Here is a 13023-nt window from a genome sequence, read left to right as displayed (position 1 = left end):
ACTGTGATCTATCCTGGCAAGCTGTCAGCACTCCATGTGATTCCTTCAAGGAGGTTACTGTTACCAAAGGGATTTTCCCACTGTTCAGCTTTCTCTACCTACAGACTTCTGTGTGCCTTTTCTTCCCTGCCCTCCCTCCGTCCCTCTCCTCATAATTCACCTTTTAAGTCTCAACCACGCCTTTCTCCTGCAAAAGAACTTCTCTTTAACTGCACCCTAATTAACACACACCCTAATTCACATGTCATTCCATTCTCTTCCTAGTAAATTGGTGACAGTCCTGTTGGTTACGCTGATCACACACCATTCATGTGGGAACTGTTGACGCATTTCCCCCGAGAGCCTGAATTCTATATTTCACCAGCAATAAGTCATTGCTGTAGTCCTGCCATATGTTGACTAAAACACATTTGGAAAAGGAATGAGATCAATGCTGAGTGTGACATTAGGCACAGTGGTTGTAAAATGTCTTTCCCAACTGTAGTAGACCATAAACTACTCACTGTATCCCAACCAGACGATAGCTACTGTATCTTTACAGGGCTTTTCCTTTTAATTTGCATTTATTGTATGACCAGTAATGTCCAACATTTTTTTCATGTATTTATTTGCCATTTCTACTTTTTCATCTGAGACTTGTCTATCTCAGATGCCTGTTTGTTGATTGGATCTTTAAATTTGAGGAGATCTGACTTTTTTCAATTGTTTTTATGCTCTAGATATTAGTCCTTTGTCTGACAACTGGCTAAAATTTTTTCTGACTCTGTGGGTTGTCTCTTCACTCTCTTTGTGGTTTCTTTTGCTGTGCAAAAGCTTTTTAATAAGATGAGATCCCAGTCATTGATCCTTTGCAGTTCTTCCCATGCAATCAGGGCTTTGTTCATGAACCCTTTGCCTACATATATGTCTTTAAAAGGTGTTCCTATTTGCATATGAAATATTTTGTTATTTGTAAATTCTGTGCCATAAGATTTCAAAATCTGTAGTCTCTTTGGGTCTGATTCTACTATCTGTAAGTTCAGTTAATTTTCTCTGCTAGTGCCTGATTTTCTGATGTGTTTTATTTTTAAATTATGGTCCTTACCTCAGAAGTTTTAAATAAGAGAGTGCTCTGAGGTGTGGATGGAGGTTATTTCCATACAAAGGATTTGCACCTGTGTCTCTCAGCTTCCTTGGGACATTCTTTTCTGACACTAAGTTGAATTTTCCTTCAGAGATAGTACAGAACACATACGAAGTATGAATTTTGAACACAAACACCATATGGCATCCTAATTTATTATTACAAATTTTGTGTTGCTTTTTGGTTTGCTTGCTTTTAAACTACCCAGCACCATGATAAGATCAAGATGACTTTTGTTTGTTGCTGTCTCCTCCTTTGGGCAAGTTTATTTCTCATTTATCCTTATGTTAAAAGCAATTCGCAGGTTTCTATTTCACTCCTGTATTTTATCTGGTAACCCTAAAAATAATAAGAATGTTTTGATTATTTTTTCCCAAGGAGAAAAAGAGAGAAATGTCAAAGTCCATGTAAGTTAGAAGAGAGAACCATTGAACAGGTTTCTTTCAGGCTCTGAGAAGTATTTTGTCCTATGCTGTACTGTAGGTTTGTTTCCCGTTCTATCATTTTCCATGGAGCGAGTTCTCTTTGGTCAGCTTTGTTAGTTACTGTGCTCCCACTAGAGGACAGTGGGAGGCTGTGATTGCCTTTACCTTCTGCAGCTGGTGCAGAATCACCCTGAGCAGTGTGTACCATAGCAATCAGTGTTAAGCATCACCTTCTACCTCTCGAGTCCGCTTTGCAGCTGAGAGCTCCACTCTTCCCCGACCAGCTGCTCACACATTCCGAGTTAACTTCCTTATTTTCTCTCAAGTACGAGTTTCCCTGTTCCTGTAACTACAGTCTCAGTATACCCTTAATCATTTTTACTCTGATATATTGTTTTACAGAGCATCTCTCATGTGTGCTGCATCAGGTTTTGTGTTTTGTCTGCAGTGCTAGTGTCAGGCCAGGGTTGGGCTTGCTGAGCCTACGCCCTATGCATAAGCTTCACTGCAGTCTTCACATGCATTTCGTGGGACCCAGGTTAATTTACCAGATTCCATAGTTGTAGCTGTTCTACAGTTAAAAGAAGTCATCTTTTGCTACAGGACCCAGAGTGATCTTGCGGGCAAGTCAGATCACACCAGGACTTTCTATATAAAGCTCCTTGTGACTCTTCATTACTCTCAATTTAGATGAACTTCCTATCGTGGTCAGCAAGGACCCTGTTTGAAGTGGTCCTGCTTACAACCCTGGTCTCTGCTTCCAACCCACTCTTTTGTCTCCTCATGCCTTCAGCCCCACTGGCCTCCCTTGAGCAGTTCAAGATGTCCCTGGCCTCCCTCCTCAGAGCTTCATGTGGCCAGCATCTTGCTAACATGCACTCTACTGGCATTTCAAATGTGTTTTCAAGAGTGGGAAAATGTATTGGAGAGAGGGAATGGGGAATAGGAACGGTGGAGTGAGAAGCAGGAATAACTCCTGAGGCAGGAGGGGCTGGTTCCAAGTGGGTCGCCAAAGAGCCCACCTCTCAAAGGAAATTTTAAGAGCAAAATCGTGAGGTGGGTACTATGTGGTCAAAATCATCAACAACCAATAAGACTTCAAGTGTAATTGCTTAGGTAATATTGATCTAGTGGTAGTAAGGGTACCTGGGTGACATCATTAACCTTGGTCAAAATCTGTAGTCTTACTCTTGTCTTTGGTGTTAGTAGTCTTAGTCTTGGTAGGTGGGAGCAGGTGATCCACCCCTAATGAGATAATGGGAAACCTCTGAAGGGTGATACCAATAATCCCCAGCCTCCATTCATCCCTCAGGGAAGAATGCAAAACTAGCCATTGTGACTTTGATCTTCAGATGCACTTCCAGCCACAGTCCTGATGGATTCTCATCTTTTTTATCTTATAAGAAATAAAGCAAAACAATAAAACAGAACAAAACATCGGATTTCAAAAACGACAGAAGGAAATCCCCTACAATTTCTATAATGCATATTGTTATCCTCTGAATAGATACTCAAACTACTGGCTTTAGGCCTGCAAAGTCAATCAAACAGTACAAGCATTAAGTTCTTTTTTTGTTGCTTTGTTTGTTTATTTTGTTTCAGCTGCTATCATCTCAGCCTGTGTTCCTTCAAATCAACTGGTTGCTTACACTCTGGGGGGTAGTCGGGGCAGGGAGGTAGCAGTGTTCTTCTTGACAGCCAGCCCTCTCACCAGCTGGCTCACAGGAAGGCACAGGTTGGTTTCTTGGTTCCCCTCCAGGCTTTCATAGCTCATGGGTAGGCATGGATTGGCTTCTTGGCTCTCCTCCTGGCCCACAACTGGATTCTCGTCTTTTGCACTGACTCCCTAGATGGTCCAGTCCTGATTGTCTACCTAATATGTTTCGGCCTAACTTAGCTGTTTATAACATTCCCCTCTCTGAAGAGGTATCCGTAACGGCCATTAGGGGAGAAGGGTTGTAGTTTCCATCTGGTTACTTCAAGCTCAGTGATGGTGTGAGAGAAACCCCAGCCAGGAGCCTCCTCCAGAGAGCCAATCTAATGGGCCTCAAGAAGTCATGCTGTGGTTTAGCAGTTAGGAACTCTTTACAAGGTCAAACTGGTGGATCCCGGAAAAGGCGTCTGGCACATCTATCATTGCCTCCATCGGCATGACCACTTGGAGTTTGGCAGCCTCGAAGTTGAAGGATCTCATAGAAAGGTTCCCTCATGTCCTGGGCTCTTGCTGACCTTGAAGAGCTACAGTCAAAATATTGGCTGTCTTCTTAGCCCAGTTACCTTTGAAGTCCAGGCCTCTAAACTTTAGTTCCTTTAAATCTTGGTGGGACCTCCAACATGATATAAGAGAAATACTACATGTCAAATATACCAAGTTCATGTCCCGCAAAGTTCAAGAATGAATTCTAAGGAATAACAGAGGTTAAGGGTAGAAAAATGTATGGAAGAGGATTGGGGAGAGGGAGTAGCCCCTGAGAGACAGGAGAGTGTTAGATGGTTTCCCTCAAATGTCAGTTCTTGACTGGTTCACCCTTGCTAGCCCTGACCTCTCTTCTCTACATCAGGCTCCCGGCTCTCAGGCTTTTACCTGAATTTGTAGATTTATTGCTGAGTCTTTCCTTGTCTTTCTATGCCTATTTCTGGAGCATCTGCTCCAGGCAACCCTGAGTACTGGAAATACAGGAAAATAAAACAAAACAAAGGCCCCTGTCTTTATGGAGTTTGCATTTAGTATTGAGTTCACATGTCTTTTTAAAGAAAGATTTGTGTTTTTATTGGCCTGCTGATGATCATCTGATTTTTTTAAAATTGTAAAAATACAGGCTGTAGAATAAGTGAACACAAGACTGGACATGCGGGTGTGGTAAGCCGTCCTTGTAAGGAATCCATGTGTGTTCCTTTACCATTTCCACTTGCTGGGGCCGAGTTGCAGGGAAAGGTGGTGAGCGCCCATCACTGGGATCAGAGCCTGGGCTCGAGTGAGGGTCCAGCAGAGGACAAGGCGCTCTTTCAGCCAACGCGTGCAGACATGGATTCTGATTCTTTTTCAGATGCTCCCTACCCCTCTGCGCCCTTGTAAGCTGCACTGTTTGCATTCCTGCCAATTCAAACATTTCCCAATTGGCCCTGAATGTATGATGATTGAAAAGCTTCAGCGTTTCCCTTCCCACATACCTCCTATCCCAGCACACGGAGCCTTTCAGAAAGGCTTCTGCTTTGACAAAGCCATAAGAAAATCCATTCTGTATTTGAATGTTAATTATTCGAAGCAATTCTAAGTGCAAGACCTATTTGAATTATGTTTTTCTTCGTGCTGTTTGGGGCTTATAATTAGTGGCACTCTTTGGACATATAAATCTCTTTCCCCATTCATTATCCTCTAGTGGACAGAAAAATGTCAGCAACTCTCCCGCGAATTTGTACAGTATTGCCTAATAACTAAGTACGTATTTCCTGTGGGAGAATGTGCATTATTGACAATTCATTTAATTACCTCTCGAAACATTTCAAGTGCTGGCTGCATATGGTGCTGTCTCTGCACTCCCAGGGAGCAGAAGAGCTTCTCAGCAGGGTGGGCAGGGCGCGCTCCTGCGGGCTCAGGTGCTCAGGAAAGGGATGGTGGTGGCATGCTCGGCTGTGTGGCAGCCCCGGGCAGGTAGCAAGTCTGAGATAGAGCCAAGAATAAGCTGTGTCCTAGTCCCCAGGTCGTCTGTAGAGTCCTATCAGAACACACAGTTCATTTTATCTGGGAAGCAGCTCCTGCTGTTGGAACACGCACATGGAAGCATCTCTGTCCTCCCTCGTGATGCGTGGTCAGGAGGTGCTGAGAGGTGAAACAGGAAGGTGAGAAAATAGAAATTAGGAAGTGGAGATAATAGACAGGCTATGCGTGAGCAGCAAGCTCTCTATGGGGGCAGGAAAAGGGGAGGATCCTGTCTCCAAACACATGGCCTGGATGCCGCCTGGAGCTCCGAGCCTGGCCACTCCCTTCCTCTTTCTCCCTCTCTTTCTCCTTCCTCCCTTCTTTCCTTTTGTTGTTGTTGTTGTGTTTGTTCTTGAGACAGAGTGTCACTCTGCTGCCCAGCCTGGCCCAAGACTCCAGCGCTCCTGCCTCAGCCTCCCCACTGCCAGAAGTACACTGGGCCCAGGTTCTTTCTTTTCGTAATAACTTGTCACCCTAATGAACTCTGAAACATATATTATTTAAAAATAGGATCACACTAATATATATGCGAACATATAAAATTCAGAAGTTAACACTGAAATATTTTCTCTCTAATTTTTGATAAAGCTGTATCTGTCCACACACATCCATGTTAGACATAGCTAGGATCCATCATCACCCTTTGTGACACAGCCTGTCGTGAAATGATCCCATGTCATCAAATATTCTTTCTTTGAAACTGGGAATCGAACTCACAGTCTCACACTTGGCAGGCCAGCACTGTGCCGCTGAGCCATATCCCCAGCATCAAATACTCTTGAGAAACAGAATTTTAATAGGTGTTGTGCACTCTCTTGCATAAATGTACCATAACTCATTTATTTTGTTTTTAACAGATAAACTTTCAGGTTAGTTTTTGTTGGGGCATGGTCACTGGCTGTTTTCATCGGGAATATTCATTCCAAAGAAGGAACAAATTCATGTAATAAATGCAGAGTGTGAGGAAGAAGAGGGAAAGGTGGAGTCTAATCATCTCACTTAAACACTCTCCTTCATATCTACATTTCCCACTCAACTCCTGACATGAAAACACTGTGAAGCCAGGCGTGGTGGTGCACACCTGTAATCCTAGCACATGAGAGGCTGAGGCAGGAGAAGAGAATCCTTTGCAAATTCAAGATCAACCTGATCAAAGTGAGTCTAAGGCCAGCCTGAGCTGCATAGCGAGACCCTTACTCAAAAAGACAAAAAAATAATGCTGTGTGAGAAAGTGAATTTGAATCAGCAGTGTACAGGGAAGGAAGAGCTACAGCCATGGTCTCAAGGTCCTTGCATAAGTGGAAATGAGCGATCCCAGCAGAGAGGCGCTGCCTCCAGCCATGTTCAGCAACCACACGTGAAACACGTTTTCCCGTGGTTCCACATGAATTCATCGGCTCAGATGTGCAGTATGGTTAGGGCTGGCCTGAGTCACTGGTCTGCAAAGAGAGGTGTACAAGACAATCAATTAGTCTGTATAAAAAAATAGAACTTACATTCACATTTGTTTTTATATCATCCTCTTAAATTTGCTGTTTGCACAACTTTTAATGTATGCAAAATGATTCTCATATCATGAATGATAATGAATAATAGCAAATCGTTTATGCACATCATAGGTACCCGCTGATATTTTTATGCCAACAGGGTAATCGGTAAGTAGGCTTGAAGACTGATGCTCAAGATTTTTGTTTTGGTGGAGCCTGCAGTGTGAGTGGGACTGAAATGTATGAAGCAGGACTGGAGCGTAACAGGTTTCCTGAGTGTGGGGAACGTTGTGGGAGACATTCATCCAAGATGAATCTTAGGAAGAGGAGCCCCAAGTTTAGCAGGACCAGGCTAAAAGGCTGAGACCACTTAGAAAAGAACAAGCCCAGTGAGTTTTACCTAATTACAATAAATTGAATCACTTCCAGATGTGGCCTGATTCAAGGGAGAAAAATCATAAAAGTCAGAGAAACCTAGAGAGGTAAAGGCCTCGCATTCTTCCAGGAGCACACATTGTTGTTTGTTTGTCTGTCTGTTTGTTTGTTTGTGATAAGGGCTCACTGTGTAATGCAGGCTGGCCTTGAGTTTGCTTATGGAGTCCAGGCTAGCCTTGAACTCATGGTGATCCTCCTGCCTCAGTCTCTGAGTGCTGGGATTACAGGTGTGCACCACCACTCCCTGTCATAAGCACACATTTTATAGGCCCTGTAGTCTATCACTTTTGACAGCAGCCTAGTAAGTAGGCCTTTGCAGTAAGGGGACATAAGACAGGTTTTAATAGGAAGTGGCAGGGGACTATTTGGGTACTGTGTGATGTGGATAAAAGATGAAAATCCTGTAAGTTTGAAAAAAATAGCAAGGGCGGTTTAGGAGCTGCTGAAATCAACTTTCCCCTGTAGCTTTTTGTAGGAGATCAATTCTGCCTAAATATAATATCAAACTCATGGCTAATTCTGGCATGTCTAGCATGAACACTATGCTAAAAGGCTATCAATAAGACAATGAGAACCATGGGAGAAGAAACATAACGTCCTAAAAACTAAAATAGGGGCAGTTTAGTTTGTATGTACCCTAATTATAGGACCTCAGGTTATGTAAACCATAAAAATAAAGTATTCTTCTCTGGGTGTTTTTACATATTCCAGTTAAAATTTAAAACATCCTCTCCCAGAGCATTTTACAGTTGAGACACCTACTGTGGCCCAGTGGCGAAGGCTGTAGGGATTGCTGCGAAAAAAACAAAGTGGTGGGATGGCTTTGCCACCAAAAAGGATGCTGGGAGCCTGAGTTTAGAATGAGTTCCCCGAGGACAGACTGGGAAGATGACCCAGAGAGTCACCTAAAACTCCCAAGAAAAGGTGGACAGTCTAGTCCTGTCCATCCTACTCCATAAAAATGAGACAATAAAAATGAGGGTTTTTTTTTTTAATCAAGAAAGGAAGCTGTACCCCCATCCTGACAAGGCCTCTGCTTGCAAATTCTCCTCAGCAGAGATGTATGTGAGCAGCTGGAAACCAACAGCGCTTTCTGAGGGCTTTCTTCCAAATGTACGAGCTCCCTCTGAATTCTGACTGATCAAGACAGGCTCTCTCTGCTCCAAAGCTTGACAAGATCAAATATCCAAAGCTGTGTAGCCATCCTGCTTTGGAGAACACCTTCCAAGACAGTTACCAACTCTAGCTTGTTTAGCTCCCTCTCCACTTCCCACCCCTGCACACACCAGGAGCAGGAAAATCCATCTTTCTCCATAAGCCACCCTGCTCACTATCTGAACGCCAAACTAATTTAGAGGCCACCTCGAGTTCTGGGATGTTACCTTCCTCCTTAATCCGATAATGGCTGCCTCTCTGCAATCATGCTACATCTGTTTGAGTGTGTATTTGACTTGTGGATCTCCTGGGGTAGAAAAAAAATTTTTAATTATTCTTTAGAACAACCAGTAATAATGAGAGAAACTAGTGGGCATTTAGAAGCTATTTGAAGGTGCAGTTCCCAGCCTGTGCATTATTTCTGTGTGCAAACCATTGTTAAAGTACCAAATTCACTGTGCAATGGGGCTGGAAAAGTCCCTGAACCCAAGATCACTTTGGTATGCATATTGCTGAAACTTGGTCCTATTTAACATTTTCATCAGCGGCCTGCTTAAAGGAGCAGAGAGCAAGCTCATTAAGTTCCTAGATGGGTGGGATGGACAGAGCACTGGAGAACAGGATCAGAATTTCTCCGGCCCTTGCCAAATTAGCAAAACTTGTCAGGGTCAAAGATGCTCACTGGGGATAGGCAGAGAAATGTGAGCTGCCCAGACATAAGCTGAGTGGTACAAGACACACATCTAAAAAGAATATAGACACAAAAAATAGACTCGGAGTGGGAAAGAAACTAGCCCTACGAAACCCTGGTGTCCAGGGAGCCTCTGCACCCTCAGTACAGATTCAGATCCCAAACTGCAGAATTCAGAAGCTTAAACCTCCCTGGAATTTGTAAGAGTCTGGGGGAGCTTTCCTTTCTCATGAGCACCTCTAGCTTCAGATTCCAGCTTCCACTTAATTAGCCTGGTTTTTTGGTTCGTTTTGCTGTCCTATTTTAGTCACTACATTATAACCATGTTGACCCAGCATAAAACCCACTTCCTCCCATGAGCAGATCTCAACCTCCTGCAGAAGGTTCTATGCCTTTCCTGGGTTATCCTGGCTCCTGCTCCCCGCTCCCAAGTACATTTCTCCCCGACGTAGTTTAACAGGGTGTTACCTGAATAAGGGCACTCTGTCCCTAAGAGGAATCTGGGAACATCTGTCCCACTATGTTTGTGTCTGTGTCACTAACAAAGGTAAATGTTACAAAATCATGAGCGGATGAAGCTACTGCTAGGGTCAGCTGCTTTTCTGTGAAAGAGCCGATTGTAAATATTTTGGAATTTGTTGCAACTACTAAATGCTGATGCTGTAACATAAAAGCATTTCAGGCATGATATGTCAATGAAAGGACAATGCTGGATTTGGACCAGGGCGGACCACAGTTTCATAACTTATGCTAGGCTCAGGTTTGGAATCTTCCAGCCGGTTCATTGTCCACATGCAGAAAGCAGCAGCCAGCAGGCCGAGGTTTCTGACAGCTCATACAACACTAAGTGCTGGTAAACTTCAGACTGGAAACAGGTGAATCAACTTCCAGCCAGGCCCCTTTCCTCTGCTCCACCAGCAAGCTATTTCTAGAAGGTTCGAGGACCCCTGTTTATGTGGCAGAGCCTCTTTTGGAAGTCTTCCCACGGTGACTTTTGGTATGAGTTGTTGAGTCCCCTTCCCAAGACAAGTGCTGGGCTAATGACTTGAGTGAGGCTGTCTCTTTGTTCCAAAACGCAAAAAACAAGAAAGGAGCCCAAAATAAATGAGGACAGTGATAATCAAAGTTCTAGGGTCATCATTTTATGTAGTTTAAATAAAATTAAATGTGACCCAACCTCCACCTACCATGAAGAATTGTTTAAAGAAGAGTAATTTTTTCACTTATTATCAAGATAGTTGTAAAGAGGATCAGAGGAAGAACCCGCCAAAGTTATCAAGAACTGTGTGCCAGAGAAAGTGGTAGAATTCTCTAATAATCAGCTCAGAGAGTGGTCCTTCTGGGCGGGGTTGGGATTGTATGACAGACAGAGATGGTGACTCTCCAGCTCCTGTCCCTAAGTCCCAAAAGCTGTCCCTAAGTCTCGAAAGCTACGGGACAAAGCTGGGCCAACACAACTGCACTGGCTCATTACACTTAACAAGAACAGAGCAATTTCTGAAGGAGAAATTTAAAATTTTTTCAATTTTTTTAAAGAGAGTTGTGAAGTGGAGAACACGAAAGTGAGTACTTGTATTGGAAAAAAATTGTCCAGATTTCAAAGGACCTCTGAGTACCTCCAGGCATTTGAAGAAACTCATGGAAAACATGAAGGTCAAGGCCAGAAGCTTTTAGCCCTTTTCAAACGCCCATGTGTGGAGTTGGGAAGGTAGCTTAGCAGTAGAACACCTGCCTAGCACGCCCGAGGCCCTGGGTTTGATCCACAGGAACACCTAACACCACCAAAGAAAGAGGAAATGTTTCTGTGCTACCTGTGTGACGTCTGTACTGCAGGAGAGTGCTGGAGGGGATTCTGTCGTTGTGTCTTTGTTTTCAATGCTGGGAATCACATGCCAGGCAAGCGCTGTACTACTTGAGGTCAGATGGTTCTTACTGTGCATGGCAGGTGGTCTGTAATTTGCAGGCGCAGTAGCTTGGGTTTATTCTTTCTTAAAAGTTGGGGCCAAGTATTTATGAGAGCTCTTGTTTTATTACCTTGGATAAAAACAAACGATAGTGTACTTCTTGTTACTAATTAAAAATGGTGCAATCTGTTCGAATATCATCTCTAGACAGTATATTTTATAAAACTATCTCAAAAGATCATTTGTCTTAAGCCACAACTTTTCCAAAGTCCACTCGTTCCAAATCACAAACTTTCGATAATTGTAATTTTTCTTTCTTTTAATTTTTTTCCAGATGACCCAGGAACTTGTGCCTCATGTGCCGAGGGGTATCGCATGTAAGTCTGGCTTTCTTTCCTCACAGCCCTAGCTCCTCTGCACCGTAAGCTTTACTGACTGCATCTTGCGTCTTAAATCTTAAAGCAGAGTCCCTGCAGCCTGAAGCAGCCATGTCCTATGGGCTATTAATGAGCATTTCTTGGATTTAGCAACAAGAGCCCAGCTGTTTTCTTGCCTGGAAAGGAGCCTCTTTCTCTTGGTCCTGGAAGGCATCCAGCCTGACTCTGGTGTCTAGGAATCCTGCCACAGGTCTCCAAGGTTCAGTATCACTGTTTACAGATGGCCCTTAATAAAACACCCAGCTCAAGCAAGATATTTCCAGATGTCTGCTCTGACACCTTGTCCTTAAACAGAGTCCCAACACTCAGGGAGCCAGGTACTACATTAGCTCCCCTGGGCAATGAAGACGCAGGGCTCTAGGTGAACTTAAATGAGTGGGCTGCAATGCTCTGTAGTTAAAAACCAAGGCCGGTGTGTCTCATCATCATCTCCCTTCCTAATCTAGTCTCCTTTCCAGGTTACAGTGTTGTCAATCCTGTAAGAAAAGCTAAGAAAAAGAAAGAAACAAAGGGAAAGGCAGGTCCTGAATAAGGTACACAAGCTGCCTGTTCTCTCCTCAGCAGAGGAGAATTACGTGATATATAATTTCTCACGCCATTTTTCCCCTTCATCTTTTATCAGTTTGCAGGAATCCAGGCATGGTGCACACCTGTAATTCCAGCACTCTGGGAGGCCGAGGCAGGAGGAGTAAAGTTGAACCTGCCCTGGGCAACTTAGCAACTTAGCACACCATGACTCAAAATAAAACATAAAAATGGGACTGGGGATGTAGCTCAGTAAGAAAACCTGTGTTCAGTTCCCAGTACCACACACACATCCACACACCCACGCATGAGTTCAGGTGTTTCACATTTTTGTATATTTCATATACACTGGCGATGTCTTGGGAATAGGACCCAAGTCTAAACACAAAAGTCCTCACGTTTCATATTACAACTTGTACACGCAGCCCAAGTGTAATTTTATTCAGTATTTATAATGATTTTGTGCATAAAATGAAGTTCGATGGCCCTGATAGCACTCCTTTCAGTGCCTAGAAAGTTCTGGATTTGCCTTCTGTTCCTTCCCATTGTGGATTTTCGAGCTAGAGATGATCTCTTAGTTTTGGTCCAACTTTTCCAGAATGGTTGCGGTTCTTTTACTGACCATCTCCCCTCATCATGCTACTCCTGCCCCACTGAGTTCAACCACTGTTCATCTTAAACACAGGAGAGAGGGCCCAAGAAGCTCCACACCTGGCCAGTTTAAGATAGGCCGGGTGACACTGGATAGGCCCAAAGTCACTTACCAACACCCTCATGGGGACACTGACATGGGGTGCAGCCTGCCACAGGAGCTCCGAGCAGGAATGAATGTATGTTGGCAGGGGTCGCAGGATGAGGGAGGGGGCACGAAATGCTCCTTGAGGAACTCAGGGAGGAGAGAGCTTCACAGACATAATGACCCTGCAGCAGAGGGTGGAGAAGTCTCCCGTCCCTCTTACAGCGGTTGCCCCCTCCAGTCTCCCCTGACTGCTTCTGCACTTGACATCAGAACACCCCACACATCTGGCCCTGCCTCTGTTCTCCCCTGAGGGCACCCGGTGTGGGAGGGGGAGCAGCCTCACCAGCTTGCTAAGGGGAGGGGGGTCACCAAGCCCCTGGGGAGAGACAGGCACCGAAAGGA

General features: G+C 44.1%; 1 protein-coding gene across 1 annotated transcript in view; it reads left to right on the top strand.

Moving 5' to 3' along the window:
* Nucleotides 1–13023, top strand: part of Pcsk5 (proprotein convertase subtilisin/kexin type 5) — a 416016-nt gene that overhangs the window by 351286 nt on the left and 51707 nt on the right. Inside the window, exon 25 of the mRNA XM_003472222.4 lies at nucleotides 11255–11297. Within this exon, the coding sequence (XP_003472270.2) occupies nucleotides 11255–11297 (43 nt within the window). The remainder of the gene's footprint in view (nucleotides 1–11254; nucleotides 11298–13023) is intronic.

The sequence above is a fragment of the Cavia porcellus genome, unplaced genomic scaffold (assembly GCF_034190915.1).
Source record: "Cavia porcellus strain 051 isolate PalLab524CR breed Dunkin Hartley unplaced genomic scaffold, mCavPor4.1 scaffold_1, whole genome shotgun sequence".
In the NCBI taxonomy this organism is placed as follows: domain Eukaryota; kingdom Metazoa; phylum Chordata; class Mammalia; order Rodentia; family Caviidae; genus Cavia; species Cavia porcellus.
Note: the sequence above shows the minus strand (reverse complement) of the source record. Positions and strands in the feature narration are given on the sequence as shown.